We start from the raw sequence: 24,029 nt of genomic DNA on the forward strand, positions 1-24,029 counted from the left end.
CAGGTTGTGTAGTACCTTACTCTGCAAGTAGGCGCAGTGAAATCAGTGGTACTATTCATGAAGTCAGGTGCTTATCCATACTGAGTAAGGGTGGTAGAATAAGGCTCAATATTAGAGCAAGAATGTAGAAACCCTATCCAACCTGGTAAGCAATTACACATGCAAGTAGCCCTACTGAAGTCATTGGGATTACATGTGTGAATAGATACATCTACAGGGGAGTAACAGCTTCACAATATGGTGCTTAATAAATACCTGGAATTTCTTCCAAGCTACAGAAATATGTGAGTTATAAACAATAGTGTAGGGCCCTATTCTGACACTGACTCTCACTAAGTAATATTTTATCCTTAGAATAGTCCCTTTCATATCAATGGAATTACTCAGGGAGTAAGGTACTACTCTGTTAACTAGGGTGCCAAAGTCTAGCCCTGGAGATACATGGAAGTCTGTACCAATTCTGTCAGGAATTTAGATACTCTGGCAATCGAAGTTACAAGAGGATTCCTACTTTAGTCAACAATGAACTTTCCTCCTAGCTAATATGTGCCCACATGACACACATCAATGCCATAGCTGGCACCTTTCGAGCATTCTCGGAAAAGAGACCAAGGTGTTAAGGGACATGAAGACCAATTTGCCTTCCCACCCGTATAGGTGGTCCCTCCAAGGAAGAATTGAGACATGTTGGCAAGACAACATGGGCCTATACTGCTACTGCCTGTGCCTATCTATCTAGTGCAGAAGACTGCATATTCCAGAGCTGCCAATCCAACACTTCTCATAGGAGGACTAAACTGACTTAGAAACTGGTGGGAAGGAAAAACAAACAACAACAATACAAAGATTAAAAACAGAAGCTTTCTGACTTGTATTCCTGAGCGATCACTGACAGAGTGGAGCTGTGAGTCTGCTATTCAGTACTGTTTATGGCACGTGGGATCTCTGTTTCAGTCCCTCACTAGGCACATACCATATACACTATTTTTCCATTCATATTTTTCATTGTCATATTCTTATTTTTTTTAAATCAAGTCCTTTTTCATGTTCTAGATATGGAGCTGCAGCAGTTGACTCTTCTTGGTATTTCTGTCCACAGATGAAGCTAGCCTTGAGATTATCCATATGACACTACAATTGCACACCATATTGCTGGCTAAAATATCACTTTCAAAAAGGTCAGGTGTGTTTGTCAGCTTGTAGTATGCTCCTTCCATCACTCTGCTTTATTCTCATAATGGGGATATAAGAAAAGTTGAAGAATATATTATATACCAGAAACTCTTTGATGCTCTTGGTTTGTATAACCAATAAATTAGATAGAATGGCAAACTTTGAATGTGACACAATGGAAATACAAGAATCTGAGTTCCTCAAAGCTGATTTATTGATTTGTCTGTCTCATACCTGCTGGACAGGAATTATTGCTCCCTCAGCTATGTGAATTAGAAGAATTTATGGTGGAATAGATTTATTTCATTCCAGCTGTTGGAATGAAGGTCAGGGGTTTTTTTTGTGGGGAAAAACCAAGAATAAACATGAGAGAATAGCAGTTTCAAAGGCAACCTTACAGTAATTTTCAAAGGAATCTTCAATTCCAAAAAGTGAAAATTCAGCATCAACAGAGGTAGATCTAGCCATACTCCAAATTAATCTAATGACAGGGTACAGTAAGTAAATGGTTATGGTGACCTAAGCCACAACTCAGAAGTAGTGTCAGCTGTCCCATCTGAAAAACTAATGCCTTAGTTTTGAGTGAGATAATAGTGTAATTGCATGTGGTATAAGATAGGTGAAGAATAAAAGAAGCTTGCTCTTGTGTGTCCATACCTACATCAATGCATATATCACAGTGCCTCTTCTCATGTAATTGAGAACATTCTGATTCAGAGCCTGGAAAAGCCTGTTCTGAGAGCTCTGACAGACATGATTTCACAAGCAGAAATCTCTATCGAAGTGTAGCATCAGTGCAGTAAAAGGTATTGCCTGAAATGTGGACGTGCATGACAATACTTGCTGTCCCCAACTTTGACCTTCATCTCTTTCTTTCTCCAGCCATGTCAAAGCTCTTTAGTTCATCATTAGACAATTGTTCCCATACAGAAAGAACATTTTAATGATTTTTTTAAAAGTAGCACAACAGTGGGGAATCAGCTGAGAACTATTTGAATTACAGTAGCACCTAGCAGCCTCAACCAACATCAGGACCCTGTTATGCTAGGGGCTGTACAAACATAGTGAGAGAGAACTGCTGTCCCAAAGGGATTACAATCTAAATAGATACAACATGTAAAGGGGAGGAAGAAAGGTAATATCATTATCCCCATTTCACATGGGAAACTGAGTAGAGCAAAGAAGCCTGTTGTACAGCTGGGAATTGAATTGAGAGTTCCTGAGTCCTAGTGTAGTACCTGAATTACAAGACCATCATCCCTCTCTTTAGGTCTTTGTTGTCATGGCTTGTTTAGTAACCTACACAACAAATAAGCTGAACTGCCTGTTTCACTGAGGTATATTTTGTGGGTTTTTTCACCCTTTTGAGACAGACACAACCGCAGTTCTGCGTTCCATCTCTTTTAGAGAACCCGGGGGCCTTAATGGCAAGACTCTGTAACCACCTCAGCAAATGTCCTGTATTTTGCATTGTTCTAGTGGAAATTCTGCAACACTTCAATTTAAGTTTAAAAAATTGAAGTTTTTATTTAATTAAAGAAAAAATTGTAATTTTTTAATAAGTTGAATTTATTTTATGCTGGCCTCATATTTTCAGTGTTCAGTAGACAGACAGATTCCAGTATTGTCAATGCCTAACTGAATCATAACTGTTTTCAGGAGGAAATTTGGAGGTTTGGACAGCAGGGTAGGTGACAAGCAAGACTTTTGGCATCTAAGAAAGCAGACAAAGCAGTCTGGGATTGTAGAATAAGCATATTCTTCACAGCAGCTGCCAGAAAGCAGTTGTAAGAGGTACAGCTGCACTGGGATTGAGGGAACAAAATGTGGCCCACCAAGGGCCACCCTTACCCACCCCACCCCCAGATCCAGAACTGGGCAAGGAAGAGATCTCTCCTCTGGGGGCACTTGGATCCATGCAGCATCTCTCTTCACCACAGCCCTATTGCCATTGGGAAAGAAACTGCAGGAGGTAGACAGCCAGAGACTGAAGCCAGCAGACCTGCTGCAGGAAAGAGTTCAAGCAAGGAACCCTGGACAATGATGTCGTCATAGGAGTACATTCTGCAGTTTTCACTATGAACATTCTCTCCCCGGTACTGACTGGATATTTGTTCTGCACACTCCCTTCCATCTGACTAGTGCCCTCATAACCTAACCTCACTGAAAGGATTTAAATAATAATAAAATCCCCTGCCCCTCCCACCCCCAAAATCATGGCTCTAATATGAAATTCTCCACCCTTGCATCGTTCACTCTGCTTGTATGTTATGTTCTTTTCCCCTATCTTTGTCTTAGTATTTCCACATGTTGGAAATAGGTACAAGCCTGTTCTTGTGACATTAATATAACCTGTTCACTAGTTTTACAGTGCTTTATAATATAGTGAAATATTTTTTTTAATTTTTATCATTCATCAAAAAATCATAAGCAGTGTTTCTGGTAGGCTGGAACATTTCATAGGTATTAATAAGTGACCAATCAAAAAGAACCAAATCATCCCTATATTAACCATATCCCATTCTCTCTGATTGATATAATAAAACTAAATAAAGCTGCAAAATTAAAAAGCTCACATTTGTTGAGGGCAGGCGTTTCAATAGCACAGTCAGCTGTGATTTATATCCCATCCTGGAAGAGAAAGATTTAACTGGAGCCAGAGTACAATTAGTGCACCGGGAGATTAGGCAAGGCCTAATTTAGGATTAGGCCCAACTGGGGAGGAGTTCAACGGTTGAATGAGGAATGAGTTCCATCTGAGAGAAGCAGAGTGACTAATAAGGGAAGAAATTCAGGGCAGTAGAGAAGAGGTAGGTGTTGAGGGGAGGGAAGAAGGCTTTGCGATCCTTTCCTGTAAAAGTCTAGGAGAGATACTGGGAAGTCAGAGGGTGGAGCAGATTCTTGTGGTGAGCCTTGACAAAAGGGCAAGACCCCAAGGATTGGGTTTCTGAGCGAGATGCAAACACACAGAGAGGCTTGAAGCAACAGGAGCCAGGCCTCTGGGGATTAAGATTAAACTCGATAAGTTTATGGAGGAGAAGGTATGATGGGATAACATGGTTTTGGTAATTAAATATTCATGGTAAATAGGCCCAATGGCCTGTGATGGGATATTAGATGGGGTGGGATCCGAGTTACCCAGGAAAGAATTTTCTGTAGTATCTGGCTGATGAGTCTTGCCCATATGCTCAGGATTCAGCTGATCACCACATTTGGGGTCGGGAAGGAATTTTCCTCCAGGGCAGATTGGAAGAGGCCCTGGAGGTTTTTCGCCTTCCTCTGTAGCATGGGGCACGGGTCACTTGCTGGAGGATTCTCTGCTCCTTGAAGTCTTTAAACTATGATTTGAGGACTTCAATAGCGCAGATATAGGTGTGAGGTTTTTTGCAGGAGTGGTGGGTGAAATTCTGTGGCCTGCATTGTGCAGGAGGTCAGACTAGATGATCATAATGGTCCCTTCTGACCTAAATATCTATGAATCTATGAGAAAGCCCTAAGGATGGTTTTGTACAGGAGATGGAAAGAATGCTGCTGTAAGGATCATGAGATCTAGAACATAGGTCCGTGGGGCTCCAGGTGACTAGTGCTTCCACACCGTGGCCTATGGCAGAGGTGTTAGCCATTAACTATAAACTAGGGGCAAAATTAGCACCATAGGAAGTTCTACCCATGAAAGACCTGATTAGCAGCACACCCTTCCCCGCCTGCTTGATCTCTGATTGATTGTTCTGTCCAGGCACACTATTTAAGCACAGAGGGAGTTCCAGAAAGATATATGTACAATCTGGAAGTACCTAGTCTGTTATTACAACAGACCCTACTCACATTCCCTGGCTCTGATCCCTGGCTTGATATCTGACTTCTGGTCCTACCCACTATGCCAGACTGCCTGTCTCCCAGTGGTGATACCTGTAGAACCCAGGAAGGGGGAGTGATATGCTGATAAGTGAGCCCAGAAACAGGCTGGTTAAAAGGACTTCAAGAACGCAGAGAATAAAGGGGAACCAAGGTCCTTCCATCAGCCACCAAGCAAAATGGCTAAAATCCCCGTGATATAAGGGGTGCAAGAACTGTTGAGCCAAAGACCTGGTGTTAAGTCACTGGACTACTGATTTGTGGACTTGGTTACCCTGGAAAGGGTCAGATTGCACACGATTGGGCCAAGCCATGAGAAATAGATCACCACAGGGCTGGAGCAGATGTCTGTGCCAGAGGATAAGTGCTTGCTATGTCATGCCCAGCCACAACAAAGTGTGTTGCTCGTGAGGCAACAGCCTGTTGAGTGGATATTGCTATTAGCTTGTATGTGTAACTTCTTTCTGCTTTTGATTGTGATCAGACCGTTTAGTCACAGGCCTATGGATCATGTTTGTATGTGTGTCACATCTGATTTAAATAACTCTAATCTTCCGTCCAATTAAAGGTATTACTTCAGAGTTCACTAATTTATTTCCCTGGAGAAACTTCCATGGAGACTTCCATGTTCAAAAAAAACCCACACACAGCCACTGACCTTCATTTTATCTTGCATTCTTTCATCTTAGTATTGCATGCAGCTTTCTGATGTGCACCTGGTGTGTGAGCTAGATGACTCTGATTTCTACTGGAAGTTCTCTTTTACCTTTTAAACCTGCAAACCCATTTTAACTCCCACATGCAATATCTGAATGAAGTGAATCAAAAAAAGCTTTTTATTGTTTGTGATTTAAAGTGATGTATAACTTAGGTACTGTTTTTCTTCATTCCTAGGGCAAATTGTATTTAGAAACTTGTGTATGCTGTTCTAGAAAGAAAGGACTTTTCTAATAAACTACAGTAAACCTGTCACAGTAAAAACATGTTAACGTTTAACATCTCTGGTTTAACATTGCTTCTAGAGCAGCACTAGATGAAGCTCAGCCCCAGTCCATTCAATGAACAGGGCTCTTGCTTGCTTGTATTGTCTTGGTCTAAAGCAATACTCAGCTGATATTAGATAACAATATAAAATAACCTTGTTGTAAGATTTCAATGTAACACTATTTTATGTCTGAAAAATCCAGAACAATGACCTGGAAGAACACAGAACGAGAGAGAGAGCAGGCTGATTCCTAACACTGAGAGGCAGAACTGACCTTACCGTATTATAAGCTGACCACTGCTAGGCCCAGATAGCATGGTTCCCTACATAATCAAATGAAGTAAAAATCTTAAATGAACCAAACTGTACCATAGAATCTCTATGGATAGTAATTCCATGCTCTAATAATAAGAATAGAGCAATAGGGATATATTACTCACCACCTGACCAGGATGGTGACAGTGACTGTGAAATGAAATGTTCAGGAAGATTAGAGAGGCTATAAAAATTAAAAAAACCTCTGTAATAATGGGGAATTTCAACTATTACCATATTGACTGGATACATGTCACCTCAGGATGGGATGCAGAGATGAAGTTTCTTGACACGTTAAATGACTGCTTCTTGGAGCAGCTAGTCCTGGAACCCACAAGAGAAGACGCAATTCTTGATGTAATCCTAAGTGGAGCACAGGATCTGGTCCAAGTGGTGAATATAGCTGGACCGCTTGGTAATAGTGATGATAATATAATTAATTTTAACATTCGTATGGTAGGGAAAATATCACAGCATCCCAACACTGTAGCATTTAATTTCAGAAAGGGGGACTACAAAAAAATGAGGAAGTTAGTTAAACAGAAATTAAAAGGTACAGTGCCAAAAGTGAAATCCCTGCAAGTTATATGGAAGCACTTTAATGACACCATAATAGAGGCTCAACTTAAAAGTATACCACAAATTAAAAACCATAGAGAACCAAAAAAGTGCCACTGTGGCTAAACCTCAAAGTAAAAGAAGCAGTGAGAGACAAAAAGGCATCCTTTAAAAAGAGGAAGTTAAATCCTAGTGAGGAAAAATAGAAAGGAATATAAACTCTTGCAAATGAAGTGTAAAAATATAACTAGGAAGGGCCAAAAAGAATTTGAAGAACAGCTAACCAAAGAGTCAAAAAGTCATAGCAATTTTTTTTTAAGTATATCAGAAGCAGGAAGCCTGCTAAACCACTAGTGGGGACACTGGACAATCGAGATGCTAAAGGATCACTCAAGGACAATAAGACCATTGAGGAAAAACTAAATTAATTCTTTGCACCGGTCTTAATGGCTGAGGATGTGAGGGAGATTCCCAAACCTGAGCCATTCTTTTTAGGTGACAAATCTGAGGAACTGTCCCAGATTGAGGTGTCAGTTGAGGAGGTTTTGGAACAAATTGGTAAGCTAAACAGTAACAAGTTACCAGGACCAGATGATATTTACCCAAGAGTTCTGAAGGAACTCAAATGTGAAATTGCAGAACTACTAACTATGGTATGTAACCTATCATTTAAATCAGCTTCTGTTCATTCCCTCTGGGGCACCTGGCATTGGTCACTTTCAGAAGACAGGATACTGGGCTAGATGGACCTTTGGTCTGACCCAGTATGGCTGTTCTTATGTTCTTAACTGGTGTCCTTGTGTTCCCTGGCACTCAAACTCTGCTCCTCCTGTGAGAATATTGGGGTATAAACATCCAAAATAGAGCAGAGTGAGATGGTAAGGAGGCAGCTGTATGGCTCTTCCTCCTTACACAGAAGTCTATAGAACATTTAGGTGCACCCTGGGGAAGATTAAACTGCAGTGGGCATAAGTCCCGCTGTATGCTGGAGAGCTCCAGGAAGAATTCTGTATCCCAAAGGTAGAATTCTTCCTGGGACTCATCATGCTTTGAGACATGTGTTCACTAGCCCCAACACTGAGCTGTGTCTTATGGACATAACTGTGCTTTCCCCCCCCCAGGTTAAGGAAATCCTGTATGTAGATGATATGTCTTGGGCAGGGTCTTCAAATATATGGCTAAGAGTATACAATAGATCAGCAACCTGATTTATTTGTAACTTCTTTCAAAAAGAACAGTAAACTGGTTTCCTTGTTTTTCACATATGGCTTTCAAGCTGCAGTGAATGACGTGACAAATTAAAAGCTCCATCTGAGATAAGGGGCCAGAGTTTTGTCCATAACATGACACTGGGCTAGATCCTCAGCTGGTGTAAATTGACCTAGCTCTTCTTACTTCAGAGAAGCTGATTGAATTTGTACTAGGTGAGGATCAAGCCCAATGGGTTTAGCTGCTGTTACAAATTACATAGTAAGATTAAACACTAAGTTAAAAAAAAATCAAATACTGATGTTTTACCAAAAGAGTGTGCTTCTGTGTGCAAATTTTGTACATATACTTTTTAAGCCAACATTCATATTTGCTCAAGTTCAATTCTGCATTGCAATTTGTTGGAACAGATTTCCACTTTGCTTAAGTGCCAAAGATATAATTTATTCTAATGTTTTACTGCTGTATTTACATTGTTTCTCTTTTTAATATTTTATCTATTTATTAAATGACAAATTATGCTATTTAGATTTGGCACAAAATGATGGCTTTTCATTAGAAAGTTATTTAAACTGCATACAAATTAGGCTAGTGCAGCTAGTGTCCATGCTGTAATATTCTGTACCACATATATCCATTCAAATGAATGATATGCTATCCTTGGAATCACTATGAATGATATGGAAAAGTTTGGATAGTAAGTACTTTAGCTTGTATTTCCAAAATGTATGTGACTTCGGCGCCCCACGTTAAATGGAGGTTAGGCACAAAATCTCTGATCTTTGGAAACAGCAGCCCTAATGTGGATATAGTCATGTTTAGAGAAAATAGCCTTTTCCTTTAGCTCATTCTATGGTCAGACCATGCTCTTTGACATGGGTCTTTGTTTTCTGTTATTGAAGTTAATAGGAATACTGCCATCAATGTCAGTGAGAGCAGGTTTGGGCCATTAATTTTGAGGGATTTGGTGCCTGACCTTGCCAACTGTAGTCCCATTGATTCCAAGTAACAACTGCAATGGGGGGTCTCATGTTCCTATGATTTTCAGGTGCCCAGAATATAGCTACTAAAATATAAAAGGAGGTGCTGTTGCTATGACAATCCAGCCAAACAAGAGCAGTGACAAAAATTTGACCTTTCACCTCAGTGAGGTGTGAACTTCAGTGACCTATCATGAGTATTTAAAAGTTGACCATGTTGAACACGGCTTTGTAAAATAAGAACATTAAATACAGCCCACATTACTACAATGTTAAATTTGCATAAATCCCATCTTTCAGGTTTAGCTACGGACCATAGTGATCATCCAGAACTGTAAAGTTTGGACCAGGTTCCTAAAATGTACGGAGTTTAGAAAGCTGTGCTCCAGTTGGTGCCCCTCTGTACATTTCACCTTATTTGCGAAAGATGCTGCTACACCTAATAAGTTGAAGTAACTCTGTATGTCCGACAAATATAATAGAGTCAAAAGCTTCCATACATATGCCATTTTAATATCTTTCTCAATTCACAATCCTTCTTTACACATGATTATCCTCATACAGAACTCTCTGCCCACGACAGCCAATCTTTTGAGACAACATATTTTGTGATCTGCAGCATTGCTGTATCTTTCTGTGATATCAACTGTAGCAAGAGCTGGCCACCTAGTGGAATTCCAACTAATGCAGGCAATAGAGGCTGGTCAAGCAAAGACAACACAGTGAATGAGTGTATGATGTCACACAATTCTTAAGGCAGATGTAATTGTTAATGTATCAAAGCAGCTAACGGAGAACGTTTTAGTGACCATCCTTGACCCATTTGGCATAGCAAGCCCTGAAGCCCATGCAGAACACTCTGTGACATCATTTCACAGAAAATAAAGAAATTTTCTTTCAAATTGTAACTTTTTCTTTTCATGCTTGGAGTGATTTGGATAACGTCCATGTTGCAAAGGCTTGTGCCTGTTACATACAGTTGTGATAACTTTTTATTAAATTCCAACTAACAAATCACAAGTTAATCTAAATTGTTTTCTTACTCAACATAAAGCTTCACTGTATGCCTCAGTAGATGAAAATTATCTTGTCAAGGATGCTTATGATATGACTGGGAGGGGAAAGACCCCACAGCCCTACAAACCCTTCCCTGCAACCCTCCTAGAATAATCTACACTTTGCTATATAATTAGTAGTAGCCAAGGATAGCGGTGATAAATAAAGGAATGACACAGAATGCCTCTAGCAATTCATTTACTTATCAGTATATAAATAATTTCAGTGCAACTTGTTTAGTGTCAGCTCCTCAAAAGCATTTTTCATACGTGTGTTAAATTATTGGACTCTAGCCAATAGTCCTTGTACACCCAAATACCTCACTGAAATGAAGTTTTAGGTGTGCAAGGAAGGCAGGATCCTGGATACACACTCATACTTTTGTTTATCTTAACTTTTCTAATTCTGTATAGCTAGGTAAGTTGTTTTTCTCCCCTGAAATAGTTTACCAAAAGAAGGTGACACAACTGGTATACAGAAAACAAACTTTATTCTGCCACTTTATCCCAAGAAGTAGAACCCAAGATGGAGCATTGGGGGTGGGGGAGTAAATTATCCCACACCTGCCTACTGCATAGTTCTTATACCTTCCTCTGAAGCATTTGGGGCTGGTCACGAATGGCCACAGAATGATGTACCAGATGGACATCAGGTCTGAGCCAATCTGGCAATTCCTATGTTACTATTTGATTCTCACTATTTATTCCAAAAAGTTCTTCTGCCACTGAAATTAGACAGCCTGAAAAAATCCCCTTCACTGATACATAGCACACTTCCTTATTGACTTAGAGGAATTTTAAATGTCAGAATAAATCACATCTAAACAGCCCATAAAAACTTACCATTGACTTGTACAGTTGATCTTGGTGTGATTCTAACTACTGCGTCATTAAATCAGAAATTGAAATAATACATTTATTTTATTAAATTGACCTTAAAATCTAAGAAAAACATCTAGAATTGGAAAGGAATTGACACTGAGAAGAATAAAATGAAAATGGGATCCCCCCTCCCCCCCATGTATGCTAAAACTGTGGCAAGGAACAAAAGTATGAGGATTGTTAGTTTTGTCTCATTCTATTCTGTTCTATCTGTGTTATGTTGATTGTAGATTATAAATTGTGAGAAGGTGGCTTCTGTAGCTCAGGAGTCAATTAATTATTTCTGTTAATGTTGGGAAAAATATGTAAAGCTGTTTGGGTTTGAAGACTATAAAATCATGAGATGGAATTACTTTAAATGCCTTGATTCTTTGCTTCAATCAAGAGCCGGGGGCGGAGGGGGAGACACAGTCAATTTCAATTAACTTTTTTCCTTTTCCTTTTTTTCCTAACTAAGGCATAGTTTTAAAAACTAAGCAAAATGTTAAGAAACCAGCTATAGGAGGACAAGGAAAGAGGCTTGAGTTTTGTTTTGTTTTCCACAAGGAAGTGTTACAATAAATATTTGCAGTTATCTTTTCCATCTGTGGCACTAGGATTTCTTATACGTTGCATATTGAAATCCCTATAGAAATACTTTCTGACAGAAAGAGCCTATTAGTTATACTAAATTTTTAGGACATCCCTCCTGGCTTCCTACAAGAGAAATCAAAATCTAATCTTTAATCTATATTTTTTATAATACTACAATCTGCTCATTTTAGGTCCACTACTGCCCTTCAGTAGAGTAGGCCAAATCTTCTACTGGTGTAACTTTATTGCATTATTTTTTTTTTGTTCTCTACTAGATTATAGGTTGCTCCTGTGTAAGACCTGGTATAAGGGCCTGATCAAATACCTGTTGAAGTCAATGAAAGTCCTTCCATTGACTTTCTCAGGCATTACATAGGAGGCCTAGGAGTAGATATAACTCTGCTGAAGTTAATGGATCAAATGAGGGATGAATTTGACCTCAGTGGGGATGTGTGTGGAGGGAGGGGGAGAGAGCGGGGTGCATGTTACTTTGATTTGTTGATTCCAGTAATACACAAGGATATTCAGTTGTAGTTTGCATTTTACTTTTCTCATTTTGGCATCCCCTTTGGGAAGGTCTGACCAGAACAGCATTAAAAGTTAGAAGACTCAATACCATTGTCTTGCTGTTATGGTTATAAAGGTTGTATACTATACTTATTAGCATACCTGTACTTTTAAGCAGGCGTCAGTCTCAAAACAATGTCCTGAGTATGTCAGGTTTTCACAGCATTTCTTACCTCTGTCTTGGCAAGCTGATGAGTGGCTGTTTATGGCACCTCTTACTTAGGCTAAAGAGCTTGTGTACAATTTTCTGTGCCTTAAGGAAAAGTTGTTTCATGCTGTTTTCCAGTTGCTCATAGCGACGCTGAAAATTAGAATCCATTGTCCACAAATGCATTATGGTAGACGTGTTGAGGAAATAGTTCATGGGCAGCCTTTTCATAAAGAACTTGAATTCATCTGAAAAATGGCAAGATTCAATGTGTTGTAATTATGTATCTATGGGTTTTTTGGACACAAATTAAGTTATATTTGGCTGCAAAATGTATCATTTTACAATAAAACATAATTGCATTACCAATGACAACTAGATGACAATGATACAATAACATAAATTACATAAATAGTAACATAATTAAGAGTAAATACACATGATCCTTATTCGCCACTTTGGTAACAAAAAGGTGCCTTATTGTAAATAAGAATCAGGCTGTCTTATATCCAAATAAAGGACCTGGTTTTGAAAACATTTCAGGGCACACAGTTTTATTCAGACAAGGAATAGAAATGGATGGTCCAGTGATTAAGGCACTAGCCTTAGGTATGGAATATTTAGGTTCATATCCTTGTTCTAGCACAGCCTTTCTGTGTCACCTTGGGCAAGTTACTTAGGGCCAGATCTTTAAAGGTATTTAGGTGGTCAAAGAGGCAGTAGGTGCCTAGTTGAAAAGCACCTTTTGAAAATCCCATTAGGTGCTTATCTGCATCTTTAAACGTCCTTTTAAAAACCTGTCACTTGCTCCCTCTGAACTTCAGTTCCCCTTCTGTAAAATGGGGAGAACAGGATTTTCATACCTCACAAGGATGTTGTAAGGATAAATACACTGAAGACTGAGAGAGACTCAAACATTATAATATAATAATGCAGGCCATACAAGTACCTTAGATAATAAGAAGTCAATGGGATTATTCACATGAGTAGTGGGATCCAGATGCTTATTTGTAGAACTTAGACCATCCCTTATTTCCTTTTTAAAAGGGACCTTAATGTTACAAAAGATCTTAAATACTGTACTCTTATGTAATTTTGTGCTTTCCCCTTACCACCATTGTTCTATATATTGGTGTCTATTTCCCTCATCTTCCCACTGTTTTTTGACAATCCATGTTTTGTCAGATTGGTCCTACACAGAAGTCATAATTTTCCCACCACAACTCCTTAACCTGACAAATTTGGGTTGACCCCAGCTCCAGAACAGAACCCCCATTGACTGCAATGGGTCTGCATAGTAGAGTGGTCTATCTTCATGGAGTAGCTTGCAGGGCTGGGACCTTAGTTACAACCACATCTGGTGTAAAAAACACCCATCCTATTTTTTGTCAGAAAATGGCTTGGTTTTTGAGGAAAATATCTGGTCCCTCATAGAAAACTGTTGCATTTTTTTGCTTGTTGGTTAGTTTACCAAACTTCTTTTTTGGGGTAGCGTGGGGTGATGGGGAGGAGAGAGGGAAATTCAGACCTGCTCTAGTTATAGGATCACAATCTAGGGCATGGAAATGGGCATCAACATTTTGGCATGATGTAGGTTTAAGAATAGTAAATTTTCAGTACTGGATTTTCTTATGCAAACACATTGTCATAACTTAAGAGAACACAAAAAGATAAATTATGGAAAGCAAGTGACAGGCAAATAAGTTTAACTATGCATTGCTTTAAAATATCCCCTTTGGCAGAACTAAAGAATAGAGGCCCTGATCCTCAGCTAGTGTAAATCAGCATCACTCCTCTGACTTCCATGGAGCTATGTTGATTCCACCAGATAAGGATCTGGCCCAGTAGTTCTCCTGTCTACCAGTCCTACGCTTTAACCATAGAACTATAATTTACCTTCCATTACTAGTAAGTATTTGTATTTCTACTTAAGCTTAGTTTCTTACTGCTGAAAAATAGAGAAAACAACATCATCATAATTTCTTTTAAGTTTTCACACTGCTATGATCCCTTCTGTAAGGAACTTGGTCTATTTGCAGTCCTACAATTTGTTTACAAGAAACAAGAAAGTTCTATGCTCAACTTGCAATACAAAATTGCAAAATACAATACCATTTCCAACATGAAAATACATTTGCTTACTTAATTATCACTGCCCTGCACTGTCGCTGTACCCTCTACTATCATGTTAAACAGCCCTGTATTGTATGACAGAGAAAAGTAATATGGTTATACAGTGCCTTACCACCCCACCCCAAAATCATCTGTTTCAGATATGAGGACAGTCTCACATCATGAACCATGAGAGTGCAATACTGTAATCATCTTCGAATAAACACAATATATCACACTACAGCGTTAGGTGGCCATACAAGTGCCTAGATATACGTAGAACATGATACTAGATTATCAGCTAATGTATAATTCCAGAGTGATATCATTTCAATAGATAGTCATGCATCCCCACCGAAATGTTATATTACATTCAAATGGTCTATAAATAGAAAATAAAGTTAGAAAGGTTAATCAAAATAGTTTACTTGACCAGCTATAAAAAAATTACTTATACCTGATAGTTTGCGATGCTAACAAGCCATTCATAGTTAGCAGTATATAAACACCTAGACATCACACATATTGTACGCTTGACAACAATGGGAATAAAATAGTAACAATGGGAACCAATGTTTCCCTAAACAACCTGAATATCACATTCCAACCAATATCCAGAGCCATTTTGCTGGATTTTAAGTGTTAGCATCAAAGTGTGGTGTGCTGTTGAATGCACTGATTAGCATTCTACACACAGAGCTAGCAAAGACTACAAACACTTTTAATACCACCCCAAAAAAGTTGTGGTTGAACTAAAATCCTCCACAACATGGCCTCTGATAGGGAATAGGAGAACTCCTCACAGAAAGCACCTGGTCCATGTGTTGGGATGGGGAAGGGCAATCTTCTCTTGTGAGTTTCCTCTCCCAGTCTGCTTCATGGGGAAGAAAAATATATAACAACAAACCAGTGCATTGTTCCTATGAATTATTTAGTCTTTGAAGCAGAATGTTCAGGTAATGATTTTAAATCACATTGAAAAATTTCCTGGTATTTTGAATGAAAATGCCTAACTATAAATTGCACACTTGATTTAAAGAACAGGAGTACTTGTGGCACCTTAGAGACTAACAAATTTATGAGAGCATAAGCTTTCATGGGCTACAGCCCACTTCATCAGATGCATAGAATGGAACATATAGTAAGAAGATATATTTATACATACAGAGAAGGTGGAAGTTGCCTTACAAACTGTAAGAGGCTAATTAATTAAGATGAGGTATTATCAGCAGGAGAAAAAAAACTTTTGTAGTGATAATCAAGATGGCCCATTTAGACAGTTTACAAGAAGGTGTGAGGATACTTAACATAGGGAAATAGATTCAATATGTGTAAATTTGTTAGTCTCTAAGGTGCCACAAATACTCCTGTTCTTTTTGTGGATACAGACTAACATGGCTGCTACTCTGAAACTTTTGATTTAGTGACTGATGAGCCTGGGTGCTTACTGGAACCTTTCCAGACTGTTTCTCAATTCCACTTTGAGAAGAAACTGTATGCCAGTGTGAGAGGAGAATCAGGCATAAAGAATTGCTACTGGCGTAACAGACCAGAATCGGCTCTCTCATGTGATTCCTATATAGTTTGCTTCCAGTTAAGCTGGAAATGCTATGAGATACTGTTCCAAGAGCTTGGTCCTGCTCTTGCTAACTTCAAGAGGAGCAGAACCGGGTCCTGCAATGTATGTCAAATTATTTCTTTTAAGATGTTCTTAGACAAAGTCTAGTAGTAGTCTCCCCTTGATTCCGTATAGTAACTGAACACAGAGATGTTGTTGGTTGATTAGCTGTGGCCCTTTGGCCAGGGGTATAACTGAGTTGGGATCAAGAATCTTGGCCCCTCACAACCCCTAAGGGGAACATCTCACATCCTGAAGCCAAGGTAGGGTCAGGCCCATATAATAAAACATGAATGGGGGTAGGAGAAAGAGTGTCACTGAGAAACAAAGTGAGATATTGAACTCATGTTTAGGTATTTCAGCACCTAATACCATAGAGAAGGTCACATTTTTCCCAGGTCCTTAATCTGTCCTTTCCCATTTATTTAAGTGTGGATTTATCTCAGTGTTCCCTGGAAAAAAAAGACTAAAGCTTCTTTCCTCTTCCGTCTCCTCTTGGATCTATATTAGAACTGAAATTAATATACATACTATTTATAGTATTGAGATAGGAGGATCTAGGCCCTCCCATAACTGAAGAACCACCCCCTTAGTTAAGGGGGAGGAACCCTAAATCCAGGCTATAACTGATTGCTAGGGAAAACAATCAGTTCAATATCTTCATTAATGACCTGGAGGATGGGGTGGATTGCACTCTCAGCAAGTTTGTAGATGACACTAAACTGGGAGGAGTGGTAGATACATTGGAGGGTAAGGATAGGATACAGAGGGACCTAGACAAAATAGAGGATTGAGCCAAAAGAAAGCTGATGAAGTTCAACAAGGACAAGTGAAGAGTTCTGCACTGAGGATGGAAGAATCCCATGCACTGCTACAGACTAGGGACCGAATGGCTAGGCAGCAGTTCTGCAGAAAAGGACCGAGGGGTGACAGTGGACGAGAAGCTGGATATGAGTCAACAGTGTGCCCTTGCTGCCAAGATGGCTAATGTCATTTTGGGCTGTATAAGTAGGAGCATTGCCAGCAGATCGAGGAACGTGATCATTCCCCTCTATTCGACATTGGTGAGGCCTCATCTGGACTACTGTGTCGAGTTTGGGACCCCACACTGCAAGATGGATGTGGAAAAATTGGAAAAAGTCCAGTGGAGGGCAACAAAAATGATTAGGGGGCTGGAGCACATGACTTATGGGGAGAGGCTGAGGGAACTGGGATTATTTAGTCTGCAGAAGAGAAAAATGAGTGGGGATTTGATAGCTGCTTTCCGATAGCTGAAAGGGGATTCCAAAGAGGACGGAGCTAGACTGTTCTCAGTGGTACCAGATGACAGAACAAGGAGTAATGGTCTCAAGTTGCAGTGCGGGAGGTTTAGGTTGGATATTAGGAAAAACTTTTTCACTAGGAGGTTGGTGAAGCACTGGAATGGGTTACCTAGGAGGTGGTGGAATCACCTTCCTTAGAGGTTTTTAAGGTCAGGCTTGACAAAGCCTTGGCTAGGGTGATTTAGCTGGTGATTGGTCCTGCTTTGAGCAGGGGGTTGGACTAGATGACGTCCTGAGGTCCCTTCCAACCCTGATATTCTATGATTCTATGGAAGGAGAAAACAGGAATGGAAGTGAAGTTAAAGGTTGAAAATCAGGAGAAACCAAACAAAGACCCCCTGGATAGCACCCACCACTTCTCAGAGGCATCTGAGGAGCCAATGGACACTACCCAGAGGAACTCTACCTAGAGACATGAGAGGACAAGGGACATGAAATAGGCCCCACAGTTCCAGAGTACCTCTCACTTCCCTGTCCAGCTTCCTCCTCCTAGACCACCTTGGCCAGTCCTAGGAAGAAGTTGACAGGGAGGTCCTGTGATTTTGAGGGGATGTGCAAAATTCAGAAGGTGCCAGGAAGAAATCTATATGTGTGTGAGTGTGTGTGTGAGTGAGAGAGAGAGAGCAGGTAAAACACAATGGGTAGGTACAATATGCTAGTTGAATGTGGTGGTAGTGGTTCATGCTTTACCAGAAAAAAAAAAAGTGGTTCACAACAAAACAAACCAGAAAAAAAGTTTTTGCTAGATCCTCAAGTGGTATAAATGAGTGCAGCTGGGGATCTGGTCCTTCATTAACTTATAGTTTGTGTTTTAATATTATATTTCGAGTAGCACTGATATCCAATCTGGAATAGTTTCATTTTGCAGCATCAACCCACTTTCTGTAAATTATAATGTAACAATACCATAAAGACTTGCTTCTGTTCAGGCTTCGTGTAAGAAGTCTAAACTAAGCAGAATTTTTATTTCTTAAAACCAATCTTCACAAAGAAAAACAACAACCACAAAATGAGTTAAAACAATCTCTCACAAACTGAAAAGGTGTGTTCATTGATCAGTTTCAGAATTTTTTATCAAACAGATGTTTGTTTGGGGTGTGGTTTTGCTAGGGGTTCCCCCTTTAAATGAAAATAAACTGGAAGGCAGTCATTCCTACTTTTAACAATTCCTCAATTGTATTGAAAGTTCCTCCCAGCTTCTGATCAGACACATGAAGCCACCCTCCATCACCACCTGTTAAATTTTCAGGCAAGTACCTTTGTGCTTTCTCTCATGCAGTCCCTTACACTTGTTTACAGGTAGTTCCTCCTTTCTGCAAGAATAAGTCATTATCCTCCTACAAACCTTCCTTAAAACTCTCCTCTGCTGTATTGTCTGCAAAAAAATTGACAATGGCTAGGCCTCTGGTGTGCTGAGACCACTGGCTCTCATGCTGAGTGTCTCTTTGATTTCCTGTGTGCCCTCATCTGTCTTTCTGTATACACCTGTTGTTTGTCTTGTACTTAAATTTCCTCTTAAAGTGTCTTGCACAATGGGGTCCTGGTCTAGGACTCCCAAGTGCTACAGTAATGTAAATAAGCTTTGGGTGTAGGTTGGTTAGATTTTTTTATTTAAATGAAGAAATTGAAGGGCAGCTGCTTGTAAACAACAATCCACAGTAAATGTAGCTCTGTAGAAAAATGCATTTTTCAATACAATACTTCGTTAAAGTAAAAATGTTAAAGCATCTTGACAGCAATTTCAGTGGTCTATTCTGTCACTTTTCAAAACACTGACACATTTTTCTAACAAAAATACTTTCAATAAGTAGAGAAGTTGTGAATAAAAATGTACAAAATGTGTGTAAAGGATGGAATGTACACTTATGTACATTCTTTGTTTTCACTTGATTGACAGTATTATAATTTAAACATTGTCAGTAAAATCTGTCTCTACCACATGCTGATATTGGCACTTCATCTGTGTCTCACCTCTTGGCTGGTATCAGCCCTGGTCATGCTCATATAATTCATGGTGGTACTCATGTTCTACTTGCACAGGCAAGAAGTGCACAGATTTCTTTATCTGGATGATTAGTTCAGCAATAAACATCACTGTGAGGAGGATATTCTGCTCTGGCACCATACAATATTGTGAATTCACTGAATTTAAAACGCATTAACAAGATTCAGTTGGTCCTCAGCAATTTCCCCATTGGACAACCATAGCTACCATTAAGATCCCAGTGAAGACAGACTTTGAGATATGTCAGAGATCATGGCAATCCAGCAAAAATCTCCAAGTAGGACTGGACTTCCAAATTCAATCCTGCCATGTGGTAGTGGCACACCGGACTCCATCCTTGAATAGAGATCCCATGCAGAGGGGCATCATACCGAAAAATTTGGGATCTCTTTGAATGGCAAATATAAGTAATCCTCTGGACATTAAAATGATTGTGTATGCATCAGTTATGTAGCGCTGCAAAAGGTTCTGTTGATTCAAATGGCCATTTCAGCAGCCATGTTTTCTGTATCAACACATAAACCAGTATCTTCTCTCTGACACTGCAAACATGTAATGTTTGGCATGAATGCCAGCACACAATATAATTCTAGTTGCCAGTTTGTTAATGGAAAATTAGAAGACACATTGCAGATGCTCTTGTCAAATCAAACAGCCCCTTCATCAGACTGCTACATCTCATCTTCCATCACCATGGGACTCCAGAAATAAACCTACCCTCTGATCTGACCAGAAGACTTTCAGTCTTCTGCTCAGTGCATCAAAGAAAGGTCACTTTTACAAAGTTGTCTCTTCTATCCAGCAAGGTAGGGCATATCTATATGTGGGCACATCAAAACACCTGCTAGTTAATTCCTGGCAGATGCAGAAGACTCAAAGAATCTGTGATTCCACATTTTGCCCCAGATTGCTGTGGCTTCTAGAGCCTCATATTTATCCAGGGTAACTCAATTCTCTATCCTGCTGTCTGTCAAACTGAGAATCTACCCTGGAATGATCACTCATGACCAGGCTTCCCTGCTCCATCTTAAACTGAGTGTTGTCTCCCCTCATGGAATGGTTCCCTCAGGTGATCTAGTTCCAGAGATATAGCTTTGAATACATATCCCAAGATTCCTGGCTTTCAATAGCTAAGGGTCTTGTAATTTTATATGAAAATAAAAGTTTTCATTGTGATACATTCAACTCCCCATGGACCCTCTGGAATGCCCTATCTGTCAGTTTATTTAGTCTTAATTTATCTAGGTCTGATTTTAATGTGAATCCCATTTAAGTTTAGTTGAGAGAGACAATTCCTTAAAATAAGTTTAAAATAATTAATAGGATCACAGTGTGCAAATGAGCAGGAGTCAAGTCCAAAAGGAGAAGGTGTTTAAAGCTACTGATGTGATTTCAGGGATTCTCTCCTCTCCTTTCTAGAGGGATGAAATCCAGAATTGTCTAGGAATGAACTTGCTCCAGCTTATATTCTTGAAACCTTTAGATCACAGTATTTTGGTTGCTGTGAATGTAGGCCTTATTAACTAGGCAAACACCTCTGGGAACTACAGTCCTTTATTCACAGTAGAGGTAGTGGATGTGGCCAGCAGCAAAGCAGGTCACCCAACCCTGCACTGCCAATATGCCTCAACCCTAACCCGATAGGAATATTCCTCCTCCATGGCCATTTCAGTCCTAAATCTTTTATGTCTGTGCTGTCAACAAGAGTATTGTTGACTACCAATACTGTTTATTTCGTGATTACAAACTAAGAACGGAAATTGATACTACCCTATCTCTTCACCCAAGCTAAATAAAGCTATTTAAAGTTGCACATTTGAGAACACGGAGGATTTTGAGCACGGAAAGTTGAGGTTAAAGCACGGAACTGAGCTTCAAGAAATCTGACTCTACCTCAGGCACCTGTGGCCTCAGCAAAGTCCATGATCAAGAGCCGTGGTAGAGAATTTCAAAATCCCCAGCAGTGCGGCCTATTCTTCAAATAACAGCACTGCATGTTAAAACTCTCTTCTGACAAGAAGACCATGGCAATAGAACTCCTTTCCCCATCATAATACTTTTAATTATAATCAGGGCAATAAATGTTGTAGTTGGTCAAACACCAATGGAAGCATCAAATTGAAATTCCGAACCACAAATCTACCAAAATTTTGTGTAAGGGACTGATGTGCAATAGAACTGATAATTCAAATGGCCAAATACTGTAAATATCCAATAAAATGCTGTTCCAGTATTGTCCAGACTTTAGAGATTTAAATAATAAAATAATAATAATAATAATAATAATAAAAAATTAATGACTCACTCTGTTCTAACGGCCCAGGAAAAACAAAGCAGTAATTATATATATATTTGTTTTTATGTTCCAATTAATTTTAGTTGTTTGATATACATTAATTCATCTAAAGAAGTAGCAGCAGTGTTACAAGAAATATATATTGTAAAAAGAAAATATCATACAAACATATAACCATACAACCTTGGATTGAAATGACTTTGTTTTTATTCCACAGAAAAGGTAGCAGAGGTGAACTTTAAATGGGATTGTGTAAATCATTCAGCCCGCTGTGTAATGAAATAATTCGCTCTTCTTACTCTCTTAAGGCCTAAGTACAGGAACCAAACGTGTGTACTGTGAAAGGGATGGACCAGACATGAAGCTGGGATTTAGAATAAGTGTTAAAAATCATAGGAACAAACTATCTGGTATGATCTGGTCAGTTTGTGCTGCTCAGGCGCAAAGTAGCTGGATTCTTGCCAGAAATGGCAAGTGGGGAACTCTCTCCACTAGCATAAGCCTGTTGGGGCAACTGCTGTGCTGGGAGTTCCTCCCGCAACCCTACTGGAGGAAGAATGTCAGGGGATGTGCATATCAGAGTGTCAGTTGGAGGGAAGTGTAGGGTGGGGTACAGTGCACTGGTCCTCCACAAGTATAGGATCTCTTTTGGACCATATGGAGGTGGTGTAAATTACAGTAGCCCCCATGATGATTTAAGTGTCAAATTGATGCAGAATCAGGGAGCTGTAACTGGCTCTCTTAGATCTTCACCCTCCCTTGCATTGACTGGAGCTCAGATGCAGGGGAAGATGTTAGAGAATTCAGCACTTCTATTAAGGGTAGAGTCTCATCACCCAATTAGGGACTAAACTTGAGGTATACATGGCACTACCTGTAACATGAGTGCTCTCATTGAAATAGGAGACAGACTTTTTGAAAGTCTCTGGGTAAGGATAAAAGGGGTAAAAAACAAGGGTGATGTCATGGTAGAGGTCTACTACAGACCACCTAACCAGGAAGAAGAGGTGGATGAAGCTTTTTTTAAACAGCTAACAAAATCATACAGAGCACAGGACTTGGTGGTTATGGGGGACTTCAACTACCCAGACATCTGCTGGGAAAATAACACAGCAGGGCACAGATTATCCAACAAGTTCTTGGAATGTATTGGAGACTTTTTGTTTAATTTCAGAAGGTGGAGACAACTACCAGGGGGAGAGGCTGTTCTATATTTGATTTTGACAAATAGGGAGGAACTGGTTGAGAATTTGAAAGTGGAAGGCAGCTAGGGTGAAAGTGATCATGAAATGATAGAGTTCATGATTCTAAGGAATGGTAGGAGGGAGAACAGCAGAATAAAGACAGTGGATTTCAAGAAGGCAGACTTTAGCAAACTCAGGGAGCTGATAGGTAAGATCCCATGGGAAGCAAATCTAAGGGGAAAAACAATTGAAGCCAGTTTTCAGTTTTTCAAAGAGACATTATTAAGGGCACAAGAGAAAACTATCCCACCGCATAGGAAAGACAGAAAGAGACCACCCTAGCTTAACCAGGAGATTTTCAATGATCTAAAAATCAAAAAAGAGTTCTACAAAAAGTGGAAACGAGGTCACATTACAAAGGATGAAAATAAACAAAAAACACAAGCATGTAGGGACAAAATTAGAAAGGCCAAGGCACAAATCGAGATAATACTAGCTAGAGACATAAAGGGTAACAAGAAAACATTCTACAAATACATTAGAAACAAGAGGAAGACCAAGGACGGGGTAGGCCCATTATTTAATGAGGGGAAAAAATAATAAAGAAAATGTGGAAATGGGCAGAGATGCCTAATGGCTTATTTGTTTTGGTTTTCACTGAGAAGGTTGTTGGTGATTGGAAGTCTAACGTAGTGAATGACAGTGAAAATGAGGTAGGATCAGAAGATGCTAAAATAGGGAAAGAACAAGTTAAACATTAAATGGACAAATTAGATGTCTTCAGGTCGCCAGGGCCTGATGAAATGCATCCTAGAATACTCAAGGAGCTGACAGAGGAGATATCTGAGCCATTAGCAATTTATCATAGAAGATGGGAGAGATTCCACAAGACTGGAAAAAGACAAATATAGTGCCTATCTATAAAAAGGGAAATAAGGACAACCCAGGGAATTACAGACCAGTCAGCTTAACTTCTGTACCCGGAAAGATAATGGAGCAAATAATTAAGCCATCAATTTGCAAACATTTAGAACATAATAAGGTAATAAGTAACAATCCGCATGGATTTGTCAGAAACAAATCTTGTCACACCAACCTGATAGCTTTCTTTGACAGGGTAACAAGCATTGTGGATAGCAGGGGAAGAGGTAGATGTAGTATATCTTGACTTCAGTAAAGCTTTTGTTACTGT

The 24,029-nt window shown here is 39.5% G+C and overlaps 1 protein-coding gene across 3 annotated transcripts in view; it reads right to left on the reverse strand.

Moving 5' to 3' along the window:
• Positions 1-24,029, reverse strand: part of BRINP3 (BMP/retinoic acid inducible neural specific 3) — a 290,676-nt gene that overhangs the window by 41,949 nt on the left and 224,698 nt on the right. For all 3 annotated transcript variants that reach the window (XM_073356709.1, XM_073356711.1, XM_073356710.1), the window contains exon 7: positions 12,326-12,548. In XM_073356709.1, coding sequence (XP_073212810.1) covers positions 12,326-12,548 — 223 coding nt within the window. The remainder of the gene's footprint in view (positions 1-12,325; positions 12,549-24,029) is intronic.

Source organism: Lepidochelys kempii, chromosome 8 (assembly GCF_965140265.1).
Source record: "Lepidochelys kempii isolate rLepKem1 chromosome 8, rLepKem1.hap2, whole genome shotgun sequence".
Taxonomy (NCBI): Eukaryota; Metazoa; Chordata; order Testudines; family Cheloniidae; genus Lepidochelys; species Lepidochelys kempii.